This window comes from Psittacula echo, assembly GCF_963264785.1.
Source record: "Psittacula echo genome assembly, chromosome: 1".
NCBI classification, from domain to species: Eukaryota; Metazoa; Chordata; class Aves; order Psittaciformes; family Psittacidae; genus Psittacula; species Psittacula echo.
The window spans coordinates 32,660,528-32,684,730 of NC_137735.1; the positions used below are offsets into that span (position 1 = coordinate 32,660,528).

The 24,203-nt window shown below is 40.8% G+C and overlaps 1 protein-coding gene across 1 annotated transcript in view; it reads left to right on the forward strand.

The window, feature by feature from the left end:
- Positions 1–4,074: 4,074 nt before the first annotated feature.
- Positions 4,075–24,203, forward strand: part of ZDHHC2 (zDHHC palmitoyltransferase 2) — a 29,667-nt gene continuing 9,538 nt past the window's right edge. The window contains exons 1-6 of the mRNA XM_080631999.1: positions 4,075–4,261; positions 13,875–13,901; positions 16,515–16,609; positions 19,702–19,822; positions 20,739–20,808; positions 22,365–22,397. Coding sequence (XP_080488125.1) covers positions 4,090–4,261; positions 13,875–13,901; positions 16,515–16,609; positions 19,702–19,822; positions 20,739–20,808; positions 22,365–22,397 — 518 coding nt within the window. The 5' untranslated portion in view covers positions 4,075–4,089. The remainder of the gene's footprint in view (positions 4,262–13,874; positions 13,902–16,514; positions 16,610–19,701; positions 19,823–20,738; positions 20,809–22,364; positions 22,398–24,203) is intronic.

A 24,203-nucleotide genomic window follows, 5' to 3' on the forward strand; every position in this document is an offset into this window, starting at 1 on the left:
GTTGGAATCTACCTGTTAGCATATGTGAAAGGAGAGGGTGCCTGTTTCATTAAACTCATCCTTCATTAATGAAGGACCTTGACAAGTGGTGTGACAAGGAGAAGGGGGGAAGCCAAACATACAGAGGCACAAACCCAACCGAACAACGCTTGGAGACAATAGTGGGGACCAGCCAGACTGACTGGTAAGGGGGTGTGGAACAGGAGGATGCTAGTTTCAGCAAGATCAGATGGACAAGGACCATGTCAAAATGCAGTGATGCCGTGTCTGTAGGCTGGCCTCCAGCAGCAAGGCAGGAGGATGTCCAGCCCCAGAGCTGCAGGAGGCAGCCCTTTCACACTAGCTAGGTCACACGATTTGATCTAGTCAGACGTGGCAATGTTAGAAATACCTAAATTGATTCCAGGAGAGACACTTCTTTAAAAAAATCCACCAGCAATACTTTGCACACACCTTGCCTGAGGGGAAAAGCTGAGTGTACCACTTGTAGAATCATAGAATCATAGAATAGTTAGGGTAGGAAAGGACCTTAAGATCATCTAGTTCCAACCCCCCTGCCATGGGCAGGGGCACCTCACACTAAACCATGACAAGAACATTTTGTTTTCATTTGTCAAACACTCAAGCCTCCTCCTCAAACCCCAGCCATCTTCAGACCAGCTCTGGACAAGAAGAAAAGCCTGTAAATTACCTTCATTTCCTCTAGCTTGTGAACATTTCACACAAGCATCAATTACCTGTGCTCCAAGTAACCTCTCATTGCAGAAAGAGGCTGCCGGAGCAGAGTCGTTTGGGAAATCTGCCCATGAATACCTAATGGTTTAGATTATTCTAGGATTTACTTCTGCCATAACACAATGCTCCTTTGAATATGCTCACTCTCAAGTTGTTCTGCTGTTACCTAGAATTTCTGCAGGTTATATCATGGAGGGAGGAGGACAGGCACAGAAACAAGGGAGAGGGACCTGGGGGTCCTGGTGGATGGCAGGATGACCATGAGCCAACACTGTGCCCTTGTGGCCAAGAAGGCCAATGGCATCCTGGGGTGTATTAGAAGGGGGGTGGTCAGTAGGTCGAGAGAGGTCCTCCTCCCCCTCTACTCTGCCCTGGTGAGACCGCATCTGTAATATTGTGTCCAGTTCTGGGCCCCTCAGTTCAAGAAGGACAGGGACCTGCTGGAGAGAGTCCAGCGCAGGGCGACAAAGATGATTAAGGGAGTGGAGCATCTCCCTTATGAGGAAAGGCTGAGGGAGCTGGGTCTCTATAGTTTGGAGAAGAGGAGACTGCGGGGGGACCTTATTAGTGTATATAAATATATAAAGGGGGAGTGTCATGAGGATGGAGCCAGGCTCTTCTCAGTGGCAAACAATGATAGGACAAGGGGTAATGGGTACAAACTGGAACACAAGAGGTTCCACTTAAACTTGAGAAGAAACTTCTTCTCAGTGAGGGTGACAGAACACTGGAACAGGCTGCCCAGGGGGGTTGTGGAGTCTCCTTCTCTGGAGACATTCAAAACCCGCCTGGACACCTTCCTGTGTAACCTTATCTAGGTGTTCCTGCTCCGGCAGGGGGATTGGACTAGATGATCTTTTGAGGTCCCCTCCAATCTCTAGCATACTGTGATACTGTGAAGGGTGTCTTATGACTCAGTGGTGAGAGTTGTGCAAGGAACAGAAAGGAACTGTGAGCATGAAGAAGAGCTAGAGAGCCCAAATCCAGGGGGAGAAGTCAAGAGTGCAAGGGGAGGGGAGGAGAATTCTTTACAGGTCTCTGACCAAAGAATGCTCCAAGGTAACTGGGAGTGTCAGTCAAGGCAGGCTTTTTTGTCCCAACTAAATTAAAGTGAGATTTGCCTGTTTATTTGACTAAATGGGCTAAATTTGAACCAGAATGACCACGATTTTGGAGCTCTGGTAAACAGTATGCTATAATTATTATTATTCATGTAATTATTAGCATACTAAGTAAGAAAACTCTGATTATTGTGAAATCCGAGCAGTGAGAAGAGAGTGATAGCGGCCAAGGAAAAGTTAGAAAGCTGGACTTAGAAATTAGTTAGACAGTTCATTTCAATGAAGGGGTAATAAAAAGCCTCTTTTTATTACCCAGGAATTAATACCAGGAATTGCATGATTTATTTTGAGGTCTTTGTAACACATCATCTTTTTATTCCATTATCTCCAGCAAACTACCATCTCTCCATGTACATAATTTTGTATAATAACTATTAATTCAAATAATTACTACATTAAAAAGCTTTCTCTGATGTTTACTATGTTTCCCTGGCATGTGTTCTTGTTAATAACCCTCATAACACATACAGCATTTAAAAATGGTTTATAGGAGGAAGCTTTTCATAGCCCCCCCCCCCCCCCAAGAACAATACAAAACCTCCTTCATCCTTATACATAGGGCATCTAGCTGCTAGCTTCTTGTGGTACAGCTGTGTGCCCCTGGAAACACATAAATCATTAGATGTGTTACCCTTTGCACCGGAGAGAGGTCACTGTCAGCTCTTCCCAAATTAGTGCAAAAAGACAGCAAATGAATTTAATTACCTTAATTTCTTTTCACTTTTGCTTTTAAAGCATGGGGTAATCTTATTCCTTATACTTTTAAAGTCTGTTTTGAATAACTATGGATGTTCTCATTAAAACACACTGAAGTCAAATCCTCTAAATATTATATGAAAATGTAATGACTTCCATAATTAATTATGGTAAGCTAAAGAGGGTTTATTGCTTATGTCATGTTGGGTTTGGTGAAATACAGTATGCAGGAATATCAAGTGCAGTTTTTCAGCACCATCATTACATCTCTGCTTTTTTGATGTATAATACGTAATTCCCCATTATGCAGAATCTTTCCTTAAGTTCTTAAGTTCTTATGTTCCAATCTTTTAACCGCATATTCCGTCCATTTCTATAATAACTATACAAATTCCTCTGCTTCCTCTTACAATAAGGAGGGGCACATGGGTTTGCATTACATGAAAATACAGCCATATGGTCAACTTCTTTTCCTGTCTCTCTGTTTCATCCTCTAGAACCTGGCAGTGCACCTACTATTGTTTCTGTCATACTTTCTCCAACTTTTTTCCTCCCTCACAGCCTGTTTCTCAATCAAAGGCAGTTGTACACCTTCCATGCTGTGATTACTTCAGTCTCCAGTGTGTGGTATTACACAAGCCTTTTTTCAAAGTCCAAACGCATTTTAACCACGCTCCTTCCTACCTCCCATGCCGCCGGTGCTCTGAGCGACTCTAGCAGATTGCAGAAATACTATGGGCCGTGCTCAGCATTTCTAATTCTGGAATGGTAATTCACCAACCATTTGGGCACACACACTGCACCGCAGCCTGGGTTTACTATGACATTCCACAGGCATTTCATTACGATGGCCATAAAGCTATTCGGGAAGGCGTGAGTCAGCACAACCCTATGCCGCCTTCCCTTGGCCGAATATCTGACAAGCACAGGGCCGGCCACTGCGGCCTCACCGTGACACGACTGCCTGCAACACTTGGCCACTGTTGTACCTTACTCTGAGACATGATTCACCAGTGAGGCAGTGCCCTTCTTAACCAGGTGTTTTAAAGTGTTTCCATTAAGTATCCACTTCCTTATTTTGGAGGTGGAAAAGCCAGAAGAAGCCACACTGGGCCTTACAGTGGGGGAAGATGTTATGGGGGCCTCCAGCCACCTAATACCCAAGTGCTCCTGCATATGGTAGGTGCTTGAGGCATGAAACTCATTTTGGAGGGAGCCGAGCTGCCTCAGGGCCCGGACATCAATTTCAAGGAGTGCGTCTCACTAGTCCCGCTATCGCTCATGGAAGGCGGCGGGAAAGTCCCCTTTCCTGACAGGCCCGCGGCGACGTGTCCTGCAGGATCCTGATGCGGGTTATCACCCTTCGGTCAACCCTTCCCCAGACCGACTCTGCCCAGGAGGAGAGGCGGGCGGGCGGAAAGTGGGAGGAGCGGCCGTGCCGGAGCACCCTGTCAGGGCGGGAGTGGAGGGAGGGGCCGGGGCGGGCTCCGGTCGGGTGCGCGGCCGGGGCTCAGGGACCCCGGAGCGGGCGGACGGGATGCGGTGCGGGAAGATGGCGGCACCGCCGCCTCCGCCTCCAGCCAGGGCGGCGGGCACCTGGGGCGGCGTGCGGCGGCGCTGCCAGCGGCTGCTCTACTGGGTGCCGGTGCTCTTCATCTCCAGCATCCTCTGCTGGTCCTACTACGCCTATGTCACCCAGCTCTGCCTGCGTGAGTGCCGCCGCGGCGGGTCCCGCGGGACGTGGTGGGTGCCGCCGCCGCCCCGGTGCCCCTTTCCCGAGCCCTGCCGGGAGGGCACAGCCGGAGTCCCGACGCCTGCGCCTGGCGGGACGGGGCCGGGGCAGCGGCGTTGTCTCTTGTTTGTCAGCGCCTGGGCGCCACCGCCACGCCCGCGGCTGGGCCGGGAACGGGGCTGGGGCTGTTCCGCCGCTTGCGGCCGGCGACGGGCCGGGCTGGGCTGTTGGGCTGAGCTGGGCTGGAGACTAGCGGCGCGAGCGCCCACGGGCCGGTCCCCCTGGACGGCCGGGGACGCGCTGGGCCTCCGCGCTGCCATGTGTCCGCCGACCCGCTGCGTGTGATTTGCACGGGAGGAGGGAGCCGATCGCACGGGGCTCTTTGCACGAGCGTGAGTTCCTCCGTGGCGTTCACCGGGAGTGACTGATCACACCTCACCTGAACATGGGAAGTGGGGACTGTGCCGGAAAGTCAGCGCCCCTTCGCTTTCCCTGTGCTACATGAGGGCACGTACACAATGTGGTTACATAGACAGACAGTAGGGTCTTCTGTCAGCTAACCTGGGAGCAGGAACAGGTAACGGGAACTCGCCGTGCCACGCTTCAGTCATCTAGAAAATGCCCAGCTGCCACAACTTCTTGGTTCTTTGGCATCAGCAGCTGGAATTGATCCGGAAGTCATCCCGATCGTGCCCCTTGGGTGCTCCGTAGCGTTAGGCAAATAATCACATACTGGAGACTGAGTGTGATCTGAGTATCTGTGTGAATTCGAGCAGTCGAGCCAGAAGGATTTACTAAATTACCAGCTTGCTAGGCTGCCTTGAATCAGTTCAGTTTCTGTTGCGGTATATCCTGTCGAAAACACTGTAATCTTTGCATTTGAGAGGGTAATGTACAGCGTATTGATGTTTCATGAGCACTATATGAATGGCACGAAGGAATACAAATTAGCTGTTGTCTCTCCTTGCTACTGTAGGTGAGGTTCACAGTGACTGTTTGTCATTTAGCATGTTTAAGGAACAGCAGTGAGGGGAAAAATACCCAACTAAAACCGAGTGCGCTTATGTGCCTGTATAATTTTGCCAGACTTCAGCTGTTCACATTGAAAATCTCAGCAGTCTGGTACCTAATTTTGGATTTCCTTTTTTATTATTTTTTTTTTTAATTTTTTGACAGAAGAGTGTGATAAAATTCTTGTCCTACAGATGCTTGGCTGAGCAGTTGAGACATTAAGCAAAAAAATGATTGCCAAGCCTAGCACCTCTGGTTTGGAGGGAGGTATCAAGACTTGGTGTGGTTCCTATATTGGAGGTGGGCTTTTTATATCTTTGGGTTTTGGTTTGTTGGGGTTTTTTTATTAACAAATTCAAATCTGTTAGTTTTAAATGCTGCTGGGACTTTGGTTTTGGGAGAAGCTGAATGAGTGAGCCTGGAAAGAGGAGCTGTAAGCTGACACATGGAGGGCAAGAATGGCTGGGAGGAAAATGGCCCTGTAGTTAACATCTGTCCTTGTGTACACAGCCCCATAGTGCTTGTGCAGTACAGTAGGCCTGATTCAGGCACTACTGTTTGAGTGATCTACTGTGGTTTTTTTATTCTGTGTAATTCTGTATAGGAGAGGAAGATTGTGGTTTTGCTTACCTGAAAGCAGGTGCCTCTTAAGGAAGTGGCATGCTTGAAACTTGCTTTAAGCTGTGGTACTATAATTCCTTGAGAACCACTCAAAACAAAAGGTATGCAATGGGAGGGGAGGAAGAGGGAATCATGGACCTCTGCTAAAACATCTTCTACTGAGCTCCTCTCTATGGACAAAGATGACTTTTGTTCCCTACCTCATCCCCACCCCTTTCCCATTCTGTCTGGCTCACCAGTTTTTGAATTCAGCCTAATAGTTGTCCGCAAGTTCCACTAATTCTGTATTTTATCTGTATCTGGATGTTTTCCCTCAGTTTTGGCATATTAAGATAAAATAAACTTATGTCTTGCCTTACTGATGAATATTTAGTGTAAACAACAGAAGGAATAGCTAACAACTCTGAGAATGAAAGCCAATGACAGGAATAGACTAGAATCATTTCAGCGCTTTGAAGCCAGCCTGTCTACTCAGTGCATTTTTCATTCCCATAGCACTGATTGCTAAAGAGGATGCATATAGCTGCTTATTTTACTGCAGCTTACTGTCATTGATGCTAATGATACAGGGAACAGTGTTAACCATTGTGCAGTAGGACTTTGCAAGGACTTTGCACAGTTGTAAGTGGTAAGTTGTAAGCTTTTAATAATGAGAAAGTGTTTCAAACGTAGTATTTTGAATGTGTTTTATTCTTTGAAAAAAGAAAGAAAAAGTCCACTAAGATGATTCCTTTCATCCCTAAAGCTGAGTAGTTAAACTACTGAGTAGCATTTTAGAAACAAGAAAAAGTTTCAGAAACAGAAAAAGGAATCCAAAACTTTTAACTGTAGTATTACCATATCTAGAGTTCTGTCTCTTTTTTTTTTAGTGGATTCAGTTAAATGCTTGTGCTGCTTTAACCTTTAAAAGAAAGGAGAAGGGTATGAACACCAGTAAATGGTTGTCTTTTTCTTGCTAGTTATAGAATATGGAATTAAATGTGCAAATTAATTGGTTTTAAATCACCTGATTGAGAATTCCTTCTCTAATCCACTTTCATTCTCTTGATTTTGCTGATATTGTCAGCTCACAACCCCTGTCTGGCAACAGTAGTTGTCTTTGTCTCCAAAATAACTTTGTGTTTAAAATTAATGGTCCTTTGAGTATGCCTTCCTTAAAAAAAAAAAAAAAAAAAAGTGTATTTACGAAACCTGTGGTTACAGATTTGTCATTATTCCTCCAAAAAATGCTGAGGAAATTATGGGGATATGCAGTGATTACATTGAACTTTGGTAGCTGAAGCTGCTGAAATTTCAGCCTAGGATATATGGAACAACAGTAGCACGTAGTGCAAACAGAATTCTTTCCCCCAGCTCCTGCATCCATGTGTCTTAGAAAATACATATTTGATTCAGTAAATATGCAAAGACAATAATTATTCTTATGCCTTCCTTCTTAGGTGTATCTCTAACTTGGGTTAATAGACCTATAAGGGGCTTGGAGTAGTTTTTCACTCCATGCTTTGGATAAGGCGGAACCAGTAGTTTTTTGCAGTTTCTAGTAGATGTTGGTCAGAAATGTTTTTGACAAACTTGGATGTTGAGATCCTTTTTGGTTTTTTGTTTCATTTTCTTGGCAGTTTGTGATTCAGAGTTGTATATAAGAAGAAAAATGAGAAAATTTGACAGTGCTGTGGTAGATGATTTTAGTGACAGTAATGACTGTGCTGATGAAATATGAATATATGTTCAGTTTTGATCAATTTTTACATGTCAATGATATTAATTCTAGGGATGCTTTTGCTGAGGGGGTCCTGTTCAAAAATACAGCTTGAATTTCTAAGTTGAAGAAGGAAAATAGATTTGCTGTGGAACATACAAATTAACAATGAGCACTTTCCTTCCTTTCCCTCAAGTAGCAAGAAATACTGTCACCTGGTGAGTGGTTTACCTAATTTGGTAAAGAATAAATGACTTCAGTACAGTTGAAGAGGGGGACAAGACATTCACAATACAGTCAGAAATGCTCATAAGCCTCATCTCTGGTTTTGGAGTAGAATATGAGACTGAGATCTGGCCCACAGCTACCATCAGTGTGGAACAGGAAAATGTGGAATGACATCCAGCTGCTAAAGATGTTAATGATCATGAATGATTTTTGCTGGAGGATCAGATTGATTAGTGCTGAATTAAGGGTTTTGACTCTCTCTAACATCAGTGGAATAGAATTACAGCAGGATAAAAAGCTGCTTAATACATCACAGTTTAGAGGCAGAATTAATGGGTGCCCTGTAGGCATGGTGCAGTGTCATCAGGGGATCAGGAGCACAGAAAATATGGAGACAGAAGCTGATGGATTAAAAAACAGGAAGGAAAAAAAAAAGATGAGACCCAATATTTGATCAGCTGGATTTGAGCTCTTTGCTCGGGATGTTCTCCAGATGGATCAAAAGATGAATGGTAATTGCTGCTCATAGAATCATAGAATAGTTAGGGTTGGAAAGGACCTTTAGATCATCTAGTTCCAACCCCCCCCTGCCATGGGCAAGGACACCCCACACTAAACCATGTCACCCAAGGCTTCACCCAACCTGGCCTTGAACACTGCCAAGGATGAAGCATTCACAACCTCCCTGGGCAACCCATTCCAGTGCCTCACCACCCTAACAGTAAAGAAATTCTTCCTTATACCCAATCTAAACTTCCCCTGTTTAAGTTTGAACCCATTGTCCCTTGTCCTGTCACTACAGTCCCTGATGAATAGTCCATCTACCAGCATCCTTGTAGGCCCCCTTCAGATACTGGAAGGCTGCTATGAGGTCTCCACGCAGCCTTCTCTTCTCCAGGCTGAACAGCCCCAACTTTCTCAGCCTGTCTTCGTAGGGGAGGTGCTCCACTCCCCTGATCATCCTCGTGGCCCTCCTCTGGACTTGCAATCATGTACAGTTTGCATTTGGCTATAGAAGTACAAGTACATTGTAATATTGCAGTTGGCAGTTGCCAAGTGCCAGTTAAATACCCTGTCTGTACTTGGCTGCTAAGGTAGCAAAAGACTTTGGTCAACACAGATTTGATTTTTTTTTTTATACCACAATTTGCAAACACCACATTTTTTTCCTCTTTGAGTTCCCTGGTTACTTTCAGGAAAGCTTCAAAACTGGCAGATGAAGCAAAATAGGCTTCTGAATTTTAGCCAGTAGTACTGCTCTATGTTTCTCAAATTTAATTTCCTTCTCAGACAAGTGGCAGCTGCCATTCTCCACTTCTGAAATTGAACTCAAGTCTGTGTTACTCATGACTGGTTATCCCTCCACATAGTGCCTAGTGTACTTACTACTTATTTTTTGTGCCTTGAAATTCAGACCGTGGCTTTAAGTTGAAAACATGAGGTCTATTGTGAGGATATAATTGTTAGATAAGATTGTGTTTTCAGTTCAAGATTGAACAGTGCTTGATACATAATAACTTCTTGGGTATTCTTCTCAGGGTATACTGTTTGCTAAGAGCAATTTGGTCAACAACTTCTTTAGAAATAGCTTTCACTCTTCAGTTAGTCTGTGTTACTTGGAAAATAAATGGGAGTTTGTAAAGCAGAAAGATGGATCAATCCTTAGTCATACTTAATCCAAAAGCAGTGGTGTCATGACCTTAACTAAAAAAGTACCAGATGGCAGCTTGCTGCTGGGTCGGTGTATGGTGATGTAGTTTGATGGGCACAGGGTTAAGAGGAATTTACTGAAACATTCACAAATACTGTAAAATCCAGATGTATGGGTTATTGATAACTACTTATGCCAGCTTTCAGTCTCCCAGAAATATTTCTGTTACTTTTGTCCTGAAGTGAAGAACTGGTGGCAGTCTCCACCTCGTCACTCAAAGTCAATGCAAACTGCTGCTCTGTCTAGGAAAGAGGTAGTTTTTACTGTAAGTACTGATTTATTTTTTTTGTTTTCTAAAGAACTGTTGCAGGCAATGATAGAACACCTGTCACAACTATAAAACACTTTTATGTGTACGGGAGCTGAGTAAAATTGCATCTATAGATCAGTGTTTCACAGCTTCGAACAACGCTATAAAGATAAAATATGTACTTAGTTTTGTGGATCAGAGCCAAGATGTTAAACTGTGTAAAGTTTGAGAGAAACAGCTATTTATAAATGTGGCTGCAGAGTCTGTAAATCAGATGTATCTTATTTTCCCATTCCGAAGTTTTAAATATTTAGCAAATGTACTTAAAATATGGAAGCAAGATTTTGTATGTCTGCCTTTATCAAAGCTTTAAAAAATTGCTTTCTCCTATCTTTTTTAATCTAACCATTACATTTAGTATAAGGTTCAGGAGCTTGATTTTGGCTTTAAAAGTAAAGCAAGATTTAATGTTAGAAAATGAATACCAATTCTTTAGGTGAATTTTATCTTCCAAAATCTTTTGGGTTTTGTAGTAGCAATGTGTCTTGCCATGTCTCTAGTTACATGGAGACAAATGCCTTAATTTTTCCATGGGTGAGCAAGAATAAAGATTTCCAGGGAAAATGAGCCACAGTTCAAGAAATGGGAAATCCATTTCTATCACTGAATTAAGGTCTGACCCAGTGCAAGGGGCCTAGCAGTGTGGCTTCTCTTCTTAGCAAACTAATTAGGTGATGAAGTTGTGATAGGCAGGTTTGAGATACTGTGGTGCCTATTTGCTTTCCAGGGAAACATTTCTAATGTTGCATAGCTTTCCCCCGATGGGGAAGACTACCAGCAAGTGTGGGATATATGTCCCAGGCTTCTCTGGGTGTCCTTTCCACCTTGGGCCTTTTTCTATCTTTTGCAACACAACTTTCTGTCCTCAGTCATTATTGATTTTTGCAAACATAGGCTGTTCAGCAGCGCTGGCTACTGAATGTGCTGTTCCTGTTTCTGGCTGCCTGGGGCCCAGGGTAGCAGGGAATGATGTTTCTGGCTCAGAAAATCGGCATCTACGTTGGCTGAAGTCCTGCATACGTCCCAGCCTGATCCCTAATTCTGATGAGCGCTGTCTGCAAGCTGTGTAATGAAACAGAGAGGCTCTAATTATGTGATAGGCTGCTAGTACTGAACTGTAAATGGCATCCTGATGCTTTAGCAGTGGAAGGCTGATTCGTAATGAATGCAGTATCTCAGGCGAACAGAGCTGTAGCTTTTTAATGACTTCTGGAGGACAGGTCATGGTTTTATAATTATCTCCATCTCTGAGTACACAAGAGTATCATTCCATTCCCCTCTCAGAGTGCTACCTTGTTTTCTCCCACACTGTAGAAATTGCTTAATGGTTAGGATTGGTGTGTCATTGGTGTGTATTTTAAGCTATTGTAGACATAAATGCTTTTTACCTTTATTATTCATATGCTATTTGACTACTAATGAGTGAATTCGCAACATTTAAGCTGGTATTTATTAATGACAGGATGCGCAGCCTGACCTGCTTTTCTGTGCACTATCAGCAGTGAATATAACCGCTTGCAAGAGAAATTAGAAAACTGCCAGAAAGATTAGTATAAATGATTCACAGAAGACTATAAAATTGAATATTATTGAATAATATAGCAAATCTGTATCATTGAATCTACTGAAAAATGTAAAATTTGGTTTAAGTACATCAGGTGTACTGTTCAGAAGGCAGGGAAAATAGCAAATGTTTCTTTGATCAAATCCAAGATTAGAGGAGTTCTTTCACGTTAGAAAATTACTTTCCATGGATTTTTGTTAAGCAGCTCAGCCAGTCTCCTCATGAACACCAGTTGCAGTAAGTGTGGAGAAAAAAGATGGTAAGATTGAAGATGCTGGCATCTTTCTTCAGCCTTGCGTTTTCTACTTTAGTCTCTTACACTTTGTAACTCAGGAGTGTATCGAGTAACTTTGACTTATACTCAGGTGCTAGAAGAGATTAATATGACAAGATGTATCCAAAAAAAAAAGAAAAGGTTCTCACTCTGCTGGGATTAACTGGCATCTTTGGGCACTTAAGTTTTACCTTTCATGGTCTGCAGCTCCTGACTGTCAGGAACATTTGGCTTCTAAGCTAGGTACTACAGAAGGTGAAAAGGCAGTCTGGCGAGCAGGTACAGACTCCAAAGAGAGGGCAGAAATTGTGAAGTGGGCTTGCAGCCAGGTAGAAATCTGAATTTTGATTTTTTTAGTTGTATTAGTCCTTTACTTACAGACGTGTAAAATGTAAAAGTCTCAAACACATTCATTAATACATTTTGTCTAATGTTGGAGGTGTGTGTGAAAGATGACAACTGCTTTCACAGCAATGTTCTGTGCCATTACCTTGTTAAGAGAGAAAAATACCGCAAATCATTGTGAAAGGTTGGTAGATTGTAGTTTGGAACTGGTGATTCTGCAATGTATGCTTGGCTGTGGCTTTTTAATTAGCAGAGAGCAGTTGTTCCAAGCAGACTGGCAAAATTTCTGCACACCTTGTGGACCATACCAAGTGGAGAAATTAAAATCAGAATTTGAGAAGTGGCTAGTTTGTCCTATCAGAGAGCTCCAGCACCTTTAAATTACACATCAACTCTAAAGATGTCTCCTGTTTTTTTGCCAGTGGATGACTGCTTGCTTACAGTTTTACAGATCTTGCACATTATTGTACTGCAGCATCTCTGCTCCTCAGAGTTAAATGTGTATGCATATTCCCTCAGCTTCTCTCTAGGGGTTGTCTAGATAGATTTAGCTTATCAAGCTCTGAAGACTTCTCTTAGCTGAACTAGAAAACTGAGAGCAGTCCCCAGTTTGTCGTTGCAGGGGGTTGTTTCTTTACATGTGTATGACTTTGCCCTCTTTGAATTTCCCAAGGGTGCTGTTGGCCCATTCCTCCAGCCTGTCTGGGTCTTCTGGATGGCAGTCCTGCACACAGGTGTATCAGCTCGTGTCCCAGCACGGTGTTATCTGTAACCCTGATAAACGTTCACCCTTCCAGAGCATTAGTTAAGGTGTTGAGCAGCAGTGGGCCCACGGTACATCCTTACATTGTGCAAGATATACTTAAATAGTGACTTTCACTGTATCAACATGCCTAAGTTTAATACATCAGAGTAGGACGGTATGGCTGCTTGGCCTTTCAGTAGGAGTTGCCTTGTGCCTGCTGTTTGAAGACCAGCCTTGTGCAGCCATTTTTATTAGGACAGCAAGAGAGGATGAGAAATCCATACAGCTACTGTCCTCTTGCTTGCAGTTGTAGGTGCCAGTATATTACAGTTTGTAGCCTGCTTAATTGGGATGGGCAGATGTGTGGTTTGGGTGGAGAGGGAAGAGCACCATGAGGTTTTTGATCATGGGAGTTTCCAATCTCTCTGAGTTATCTGTTGTGGGGTGGTTATTTTTTAAATATAACATGACTGAGGATGGAATATAGGTGTAAAAAAAAAAAAAAGATCTATTCTCCTTCATAAGTGCGATGACTGATACATGATAACTGTGTACTTCACTCCATGCCTGACATACTTGTGCCTCTTTTACTATCCCCACATCCTGTACTGTATAGACAATTTCTTGATGGAAATGCAGCTTTTGTCTACTTTGGATTTTTATGCCTTAGAGATCTAAGGTATCACTGAGTATTGCTGCAAAACTACTTCTGGAGTCCGACACCTCTGCCTCAAAAGCATAACATATGGAAACAGTAAAGCCTGTACAGCTGCAGTTAAAGAAATAACTCCACAGAGGTGGCTTTTCTTGGGTTAAACTTGGGTAACTTTAGATGAAGATGCTAGTACTCAGGAACTTTGCCTGCAAATGGGAACCAAAAAACCTGATAAGCAATTGGCATTGTCTACCTATTCTTGCGATGAATGTACACAGCATAAAAGCTGGGTAGTGTGTGGCCGTAAGCTTGTATTTTTTAGTGATTGCTCTCCCCACTTTTGTTGAAAAAGAAGTTTAAAATATTCAGTTACATCATTTGCTACTTAAACATCATTTTTACTCTGTCCTTTTTTCTCATTTTCCAGTGACAATGACAAATATTGGAGAAAAAGGTAAGTTGATTTTTATTAGCTGTTTATAAGTGGAATTCATATATCAGGGTAGTTTACTAGTAGAATTGAGATACAGATCTAACCTGTTTCAAGTAAGTGTACTTTTTTGTATTCCTCAGCTTTTTTGTATTATATTTTTTGTATTCCTTCCTGAATATTGTTTTTGCTATTCCAAATTGAGATTTTAAAAAAATTAGAACTTTTATCTCTACTTACTGGCTTTCTGAAGTGTCAACTAAAATAATCCTTATATTGTTTTTAAAATTTTTCATTCAGAACAAGTAAAGCTCTTGTTAAACCAGGACTTCTAAAGATGAGCAATGTTTTGCAGAGTGCAACATACTTAAATGGGAGGTGATTTTTTTCGGCATTTCTTCTGTCTTTGAGGAAACAGAAGCCTTCAGATGCATAACTTTTTCAGAAGATAATAAAACTGCCTGATTAGCTGTCATTAGAGTTTGTACCCCAAGGCTGTAGCATGTTTAGATTGCTTTTCCAGATGCTGTTTTAATACCGCAGCACAAAATGGCAATGTAAAGAGTGGTGCTATGAAGGTTTTGCAGGAAAGAGTTGGGACTTAAGAGGCAAACTGCATGCATTTTACACTTGCGTAGTTCCAGCAGGTTTTACTGTGTCATTGGCGACTCCCTCACTTCTTCTAAGTGTTTACTAATTAAAAGACCCAGTGGAGCAGCTGGTGGGCCAGGGTCACTTTGTGGTGCAGGGAAACTGGTGGGTAGGTAATCTGGGAGAAATGATTGATCAGGACCTGGGCCAGGTTGGAGAACTGAGGTGCAAGAGTGAACAATAAGAGCTTAAATCTTGTGCAGACTTTAAAGGGGAAACATGGGGTAATGTCTTCAGGCTAAACTTTTGTCTTCCTCCAGCAGTCGAGTTTTTTAATGTATGAAAAGGAATTTTCTTATCAGTTACCATTATTCTCACAACAATAAAATATTGATGCAGATTAGTAGATGCATAGCGAACAGAACTGATGTAACTTGCCCTACCTTTCTCTCCCTTGATGGCATGAATATACTGTTGTTTAAAAAAATACTGATTTAGTATGAATAAATCAGGGGGTTTTTTTAGTTGATAGAAATGCTTTGGTAAAAACGAAGACTGTTCCTGCCAGATGCTTGTGCAATAACCAGATGGTCAATTAATGTATTATGGTTGATGGGGAGTCCAATTCCATTGCTTACTTATATCGATGAGATTTTTTTTCAGTTTATAGACATGGCATATGGCTCTTTTCCCCTGTCATCCCAAAAGCTCTCTGCAGGGTTGTTCCTCATGTTCTGTTAGCTTTTGTGTATTATTTTTTAACTGCCTAGTGAATAAGAGTAAATATTTACTGTGTTTCTGCTTTTGAGTAAACAAACTTCAACACCAGAAACATTTATTCAGTGTTACTGTTGAGGCAAAATTACAAAAACCAAGAACATACTGACTACCGTTCCTGCATTTATAAACGCTATCATACATGTGAAAGTTCTTTAGCACTGAGTATCATTATGTATGTAAAAACATGGGCTAACCATACAAGGGCAATATTTCAGATTGTGTAGTGAAAGTACACAAGGTTCCCTTTATGATGGTTTTTTTTGGTGATGAATTTATACGAGTTGTATAAAAATTTATACAAGTTTATACAAGTTGTATAAAGGTCACATATAACCTTGAGCTGTCTATGATCTGAGTTCATCTGTACAGCAGAGAAATAGTATTTTTGACTGTTGCTGACCCAGCTGTCCTCTATTTGCTGCTTCTCTGCCTAAGTAAAAAAAAAAAAAAATCCAACAAAATAATCTTTCTTGTGTGTTAGAGCAAGTTTATCGTGGGATACAAGTATTGGATTTACTGTAATGACTTGCTTGGTACAGTGAGAGATTTTAAATGGAAACACCTATCCATCCACGGCAGGCTCTTTGGAAAAGATGTTACCTTCTGTATTCTAGTAAAACAACTCAGCATGGTAGGTGTTGAGTGGCATCTATTAAAAAAATCAAAGAATAAATCACTGGCTATGAAGAGTGTCAAGTAGTGAGTGAATGTTTGAGTTTAAAGAAGCTGCAGGTTTTTTAAAACCACCCTACTGTCCTCCCTCCTCAAAATCTAGGAAAACAAATTAACTGGTTATGGTTACTGCTCAGGTATCATATGCAAAGTCACTCGAAGACTCCTCTCGCTGTAGTCGTTGTTTAGGTAGCTGTATTTCCTTTTGTGGGATTCAGGGGTTTTGTTTTTTTTTTTTTCTTTTGTATGGCTAGAAATATCTATACATGTTTTATAAAACTAAAAAAGAGGTGCATCAGTTAAATAGGATTTAACAAATGTGTAAATGCTTGCTAAATAATTATGGGGCTCTCATAGTCTATTAACTGTTCCCCTCAAACTTTTGTAATGTAGGTAGCCTGTATCATGACTTTCCCCACAAAGTGTCTATTTGTCTCATGTAAAGTTGCAGTGCAGTACTTTTGTTGTTAAGCTTTTGCAGAGGTTCTATTTACATCTGTTAGAGTAACTATCTGTGATATGTATAGCAGCCACTTGTAAGTACTATAGTATCACTGGTCTGTTTGTATTAATTCTGTTCCTTTTTGATTTTAGTTGTGTGCCTGGTTGCTTACCACATATTTTTCATGCTGTTCGTCTGGTCATATTGGAAAACAATCTTTACGCTACCAATGAATCCTTCAAAAGAAGTAAGATAAACTTCACTTTTATTTCTGAAGTAGCCTACTCAAATGCCTGATTTTGTAGTTTTTGAATATCTTAGGCTCTGATCTCATGTAGTTTTACACTGTAGAAAATACAGATGGTCGTTAGAGACGCTCAATAGCAGTAAGTCAGATTGCAAACAACGTAATGAGCAAGACCAAAAAAAATCACACCTTCTCTAAGTTTTAAAAGGTTTTTTACTTGCTTTGTAAAATTACATTGTATTTATGATCCTAAGAAGAAAAAAGCTCTCCACTTGAAAAATCAGAGTTATTCAAACTAGCAGCTTAAATCTTTGCATGGGGCACAAAATTGATTTCCCTGTGTTTAAGTCATATTGCCTGTCAGCATCTGTCTGTTGTCCTCTGAGTCAGAACTTCTTCCCCATCTGTTTTGGTATGAAGGAATTCGAGGGTTGTGACATGAGCACACAAACAGGTAAGCTGATGCTGGGAAGTCACAGCTGGCTAGGCAGGAAGGGAGCTAGTGTAGAACAGCTGCATGGAAAAGAGGTCTGAGTAAACCTATACCCCAAGACTAAGTCCAGCTAGTTTAGAAGTGTTAAAGAAGGAGGATCCAGTTGTCTTGGAGAATATTAATACACAAAACCAAGTTTAACATAATGTAGCCTCAAGATAATTGCTTTTAGTACTCTATTGGCTTTTTAAGTTATTTTAATTTCATGTCCTTTGTAGCATTAGAAAAAAAACCCAAACAACAAACAAAACCCCAAAACTGTCAATAACCTTGATGAAAATCCTCCCCATGCAGCTTGGTACAACCAGCACACCTTTTTAGCCTCTTCTATCCTGTCTTTGTACAGATACCCCATTGTCCTCAGTAGGTGCATTGTCAGACAACCTCTGAGGTCAAGAATCATCATGCTGTGTCTAGTCTGGAGTTTGAAATATCCGCAAAGCCAATGCTTATTTTGGCATGGACTTGCAACTGCAGTTTCTATAACTACTATGCCAACACAAAATAAATAGCTTGTGATTTCTGCTGTTGTGTGGAAGTTCTTTTCTGAATAGTTTTTATTCACTAATAAGATATATAATTGTGGAAACAAGTAGATAATTCAAAGTAATTGGCATCTTCCTTGAATTTCACACTGCAGTCTTTACTACAGCTTAGGGCAGAGAGGAGTGAAATAAATTAAGAACCCATTTCATTTGGTAATTGCAGCAAAGTATATGTATGTATATGGTGAGTGTAGTGATAATTAGAAGGGTTTTCAAATCACTGGGTTGATGCCAGTAAAAGACTTCCAAAACATTTTGACAAATCCTTAGTAATTACAGTGGATTTCAAAGCCGTCATGCAATGCCACTGGAGAACTTCAAATGGGATATTAAAAGTATTGAAGTTGGGTAATAGAAAGCAGTGTGTGGTGTTTCTGTGTTCTTTGAATTTACACAATGTTGCTGGCAGTAAGTGACATCCTTGTTGTTCCATGTCTTTTTCCTAATGTAGTAGAGCAGAAGTCTGTAAATGAACTGCTGTACCAACTATAGCAGATACTTGTTTGAAGGCTGAAAGCACAGATAAAGATTTTGTGTTTTCTTTTCATGCATACTGCCGGTGGTGCAAACCATGCAGCCTGTACGTTTCTTTTCAAGCTTATTTCAACTTCATACACGTATGAAAAGCTCTCAAGTTCCAGCTGCAGTTTCTCTAAGAGAGACTTTGAGGGACTTCACTTTAGTGTGTGCCATTCTGTACCTATGTGCACCTGTATGGCTCACTAGCTGTATACAATCATTGCATGAAGGTGGGAGAGAAGATGGTTTCCCAGGCAGGAAGGTTTTGTAGACTTAGGACAACTCTGAGAACCAATACAAAGTGATGGAGCAATAGTTCCATGTACATCAAACAGGAAGCATTACAAAAATAAAGTATTCTGAATCAAGTTTCTGCAGTGAGAAATCCTATGTATCCCAATATAAATCAATTCAGGTGTTAACAAGAGTGTGTTCTTGCTAGGGAAAAAAACAAAAGGTGTCTTGAGAAACTGATGCTAAATAGTGAAGCTCCAGCTTCTGCTGGAAGATTGTGAGCCTTGTTAGGAAGGTGGAGTGGTGCCTTCTCTATGTAGGAGAGAATACGCTCCTAACTGTATATTTGTCTGCTTTCTTAGTTTTGCATGCATCAGTTCCATTTGGGGGGGGAAAAATACTACAATGATTTGCCTTTCTGTGGACAGAAATGCTATGCAGAGGTCTTCTATTTCTAGTATAGGTTAGAAACAACCACTTTTCCTGCCAAGTATGGAAGTCTTTTTAGTGGTGATTTTGTGTCTTGTTTCTCTGGTAGAGAAACTTCGGCATCTCCCATTTCTTGAAGCTACAGCGAAAGCTGACTATGTTGCTGTGTTGCAGAGGACTTAAGAGCGTAGAAAATTTGGACTATGTCATGTATACTGTGCATCTCTTTCAGTAATTATTACCCTTTCAGTTTTTACTAGAGCAATGTTTGTTGTGGCCATTTTTGGCAGTGACAGAAGTTGTCCTTTCGTGAGAGAAGACGTTAAGCAGTTATTCTGTCATACAGGATACCCATCTCTTCCTTCTCTCGTCCAGTCTCTGAAGTAAAAACACATCCTAACAGCTGGTGAAGAGAACAGCAAGTCTCCAGTGGGAAAGAATAAAAAGAAAAATACGAGACACCAGAAGATAAATTAAAGCTATCTTTTCTGCTATTACTAGTAGTGTATTTTCTTTCAGTTAAAGACTGGTACCTAGCTTATATTAACTATATAATATTTAGTATTACAGAAGTAAATTAACTCGCCTTTCAAGGGAATGGTAAGCACTTGAGCCTCTTCTTGAAGAGTGGTGCTTATTACTTCTGGAAACATTCCGCATTGCATCAGTACCAAATCAGAAGTAATTCTAATTTTGTCTTTAGTTGTCATAAACTAAATTAGGGGTCTTAGGAACACTGGGTTATTTGGTGTAGTACCTTGTACGTGCTGCAGATCCATCATTATGAAATGAATGTTTATTTCTCTTTACATCTTTACAGATACTTAACTTGAAATTTGCTAACATATCTATGATTTTAAAAATTATTCCAGTTTCATCTATCATATTCAGACAAGGAATCACTAGAGAGGGAGCCTAGAGGTGAATCCCAGCAAGAAGTCTTAAGACGGGCAGCCAAGGATCTTCCTATCTATACACGGACAATGTCTGGAGGTAAATAGGTGTTCAGGAGACCACTAAAGGCAGGTGTCTTGATGTATTACCTAAACTAATTAAATAAAAAAATCCAAAGGTTTGGATTTTAGGGAAGATCTGCTTTTCATACTTTATAAAATAAATAAAGTGACCCAAGAACTTTACTGTACCTTTATACAGCTACATTAATTAAGTGGAAACATTGTTGGAAAGTAAATTGCTGCATATGATTTAGGATTTTAAAGTGGATTGACAGTGCCTTGCTAAATGTTTGCAAACTGACATTAACAAATAGCTTGTAATACTAACTAACTGTAGAAGAGGCTGTAGCAGTCATTAACTGCATTAATTTCTTCATAGGTTGAAAAAAAACAACATTAATCACTGCATGTCCTGTATAGCTAGATAGATCACAGTAACAAACTTAGTATTTTACTTGCTGATTGTTTGGTTGCAAGAACAAACTAAGAGTTAATCTTAACCTACTGATACTGTAAATTTGTAAATGCTGGCTATCTAAACAAATCCAGGAGATAATCTCATATAGTGAATTAAAGCTGTTAGAATAATAGCTTAAAATAGCTGTATTGTTGAACAGTCTTTAAAGGTTTTCCCGTCTAGCGAGGGTTTTGTATGCGAGTTTTGTTGATTCATTGGGTTCTTTTGCAGAGCTGAGGGGTTTGGAAGATTATATCTTTCAAGATATGCTTGATTAGCATGATCAGCAGAGATTGCAAAAACTGAGCTTTTTTGGGTGCACTCTGCCAGATTCAGCATTGCAAGTACTTACAGAATGCAACTGTTTCTGACCATGCTGAAATGTTTTCCTGGGGATTCTGCTGGGCTGAGCTGCTAGTATTTACTTTGTGCAGACCTCAGGAATCAAGATGTGTAACTGTACATTGAAATCTAATCTTGGAACATTTTCCTTTAGCAATCAGATACTGTGACAGATGCCATCTTGTAAAACCAGACCGTTGCCATCACTGCTCTGTATGCGACAAGTAAGAAAATATTTTAAATAAGTGTTTTTTCTGAATTAATGAATTTAATTTTTTTTGACACAGACCCTTTATATTTTATGCGTAGATTTTTCAGGTTTAATGTTTTGGCATATGAGCTTTTTTTTCCCCTTAGATTTTTTTCAGATTTAATTTTTATTTACTTACTTCTGTAACTTACTCTAATTCATTTGATGGCTTTCTTGATGCCAGCATTGATTACATGATCTTACACATTCTTTACGTAATGGTTAAAATGATGAATATTAATAAAGATGTAAGAATGTAACCAAAAATAGCTGATAAACAAAAAATTGCTTCTTCTGTTAGAATCTGAATATCACTACTCATCTCAGTCTAATCATGATGTCACTTGCATCTTATCTGAGGTAATAAACTTAATATCCTATTTTTCAGTGGATAACTTGCAGGGTTTTTTTGTTTGTTTTTTAAAGAAACAACCATCCCCCATTTCTAAATGAAGTCATAAAATACAAGTTTTTGTTTGTCTAACACAGAAGGAAGTTCATGGCGATGCTCCCCAGAAGTCTAATTGCTTTCTAATTTAATCTTTCTTTTGGCTGTTCTTCAGTCTGACCTCTGTCCATTTCGTTTGAGTGTCTGTGCAGTTCTCCACTCTGGCCCTCAGCGATTTAAATTTCTAACTTTAGAGAAGGGGCTTCCTCAGAGGTTGATTTATTCTTAGCTTTAAGGCTGTTCCAAGAGCTCTTCAGCTGATAATGCATCAAACCTCTCAACATGGTTGTGAGGCAGAGATGACTTTCCTTTTGTCTAGCAAAACAGCTGAGGCACTGAAAGAGTAACTGAGTTGGGGCAGAAGGAGGATCTTGGTTATGTTGTACGGGATTGTGGTTGTAATTTAAAACAAGAGCATTCTCCTGTCTGAGCAGGGTGGAGAAAAAGGATGACCTGTGTTATCCTATAAATGTGGGTAATTTGCAGAAGGCTATTAGTGAATAAATTTTGCAGAATACCTTGATTTGCCTTACCTTGTCACAATTCGCTTAAGTCAGTTACATCTTGTGCATGTTTTATTCATGGAGGGTGATTAATTGAAAAAATGTTTGGTTTTTTTCATACAAGGTAAGTTCTTAAAAACCTTGTGTGCATCTGTATATATTTCTAGAAAAGCAAATCACGTACTTGGAAATAGATTTAGTTGTATCACTAAGTATATAATAATTGAACTAGCCTAGTTTCTAAGTCTGTCAGAGAATAAACAACAGTTGAAAAACCTATTCAGAATGAAGACCAAATCCTAAAGTTGAAGTTACAGGCTGTGCTTTCTTAAATGACTACGCTCTTGACAGAACAAGTGTTATGAGTTTGGGTTACCTCCAGTTTACTTTTAGGTAAACTATATTATCTGAATTTGAATAGATACCTTTTTAAAATTGATTAGGTAACCAGTAGTACATATGGGCAGTTCTTAATCTGTATGTGAATAATTTAAATCTGACATGTAACTGTGCATCTGACTTTTTTTTTTCTTCTTCTTGCCTTTTGCGATGCTTTGAATTCTGTTGGGTTTTTTTAAGATGTATTTTGAAAATGGATCACCACTGCCCTTGGTAAGTGTACTATTGGCTTTCCTTTCTTTCTTTATGATTTTGTAAACTCTTGAGGAGCCTTTTATGAAGGTGATGCTTCACTGTTCCTGCAATTAGATGCTTATGTGAAGTTACTGGTCTTTCAGGACTATTGCAGTGTCGTGGTTTAAGCCCAGCGGGTAACTCAGAACCACGCAGCTGCTCTCTCATTCCCCCCCCTTCTTCCCCCCACTCCTGGAGGGATGGGGAGGAGATTTGAAAGAATGTGACTCCCACGGGTTGAGATAAGAACAGTCCAGTAACTAAGGTATAACACAAAGCCACTACTGCTACCACCAATAATAATGATGATAAGGGAAATAACAAGGGAAGAAAAATACAACTGCTCACCACCCGCTGACCGATACCCAGCCCGACCTGCGCAGCGATCTAGCCCTTCTGGGTAACTGACCCTAGTTTATATACTGGGCGTGATGTGCTGTGGTATGGAATACCTCTTTGGCTAGTTTGGGTCAGGTGTCCTGTCTCTGCTTCCTCCCGACTTTCCCTCCTCCCTGGCAGAGCATGAGACTCAGAAAGTCCTTGGTCAGACTAAACATTACTGAGCAACAACTAAAAACATTGGTGTTATCAGCACTGTTCCCAGGCTGAAAGTCAAAACCACAGCACTGTACCACCTACTAAGAAGGAGAAAATGACTGCTACTGCTGAACCCAGGAGATGGAGTTATTTACTATGCCTTCTTACCCTAGTTGTGAGGTATGGAAAGACAAGGGGTAATGGGTTCAAACTTGAACAGGGGAAGTTTAGCTTAGATAACAAGAAAGAAGTTCTTTACTGTGAGGGTGATGAGGCACTGGAATGGGCTGCCCGAGGAAGTTGTGAATGCTCCATCCCTGGCAGTGTTCAAGGCCAGGTTGGATGGAGTTTTGGGTGACATAGTTTAGTGTGAGGTGTCCCTGCCCATGGCAGGGGGGTTGGAACTAGATGATTTTAAGGTCCTTTCCAACCCTAACTGTTCTATGATTCTATAATTTTTCTTAGACCTATGAGTTAGGTATCTCCATGTTTTTACAGTTCGGATGATCTGGGATTCTGGTCACTAAGAAAATTTCTTTTAAGAATTTCATCTTGATGGACTTTTGAGTATTAATGTGGCTTAGTTGCACTGAATGATGAAATACTACCCTATGTTAAAAACCAAAGGGAAAGGCGCTGCCTCATTCCCCTTACTGAAGCTCCTAGGACAGCTTGAGTGGCATTGCTGGAAACAGCAAGTTAGCTCTTTTTAGTTTTATGGGTTCTTCGTTTTCTTTCTATTTTTTCTCCCCTCTCCCTCCCACCCTTCCTGTTTTTGTTTTCCTGTCGTTTTTCAGCAGCCCTTAGAACCAGTGGGTAAACAGGATGTGTAATTAATTTTACATCAGTTTGGCAGGTATCTCATGAAAATACTTAAAGATAATTCTCTAGTAAAATTCAGGTTAGAGGATTGAGTGGTAGATGGCAGTTTTTTACCACATGAAACCAATCGGAAAAGAAGAATCTCCTGACAATGGCGGATGGTTCTAAGCAGCTGGTTTGACCTTCATAGATCAATTTGTTGTGGGGGAGGAAGGGGTGCGGGGCTTCTTCTGTTCGTCTTGGTCCTGACTACAGCCTCTGACATAATGCAGTATGATTTAAGAGTCTCCCCTTATTTTGCAGCTGCATGGTAGATACAGTTGAAAGAAATACTTAACGATATAGGGTAGAATTACTTCCTACATATTTTTTTGCTGCAGGGATATTAGCATGTGAAACTTGCTGATGCTTAGTGTTGTTATTGTG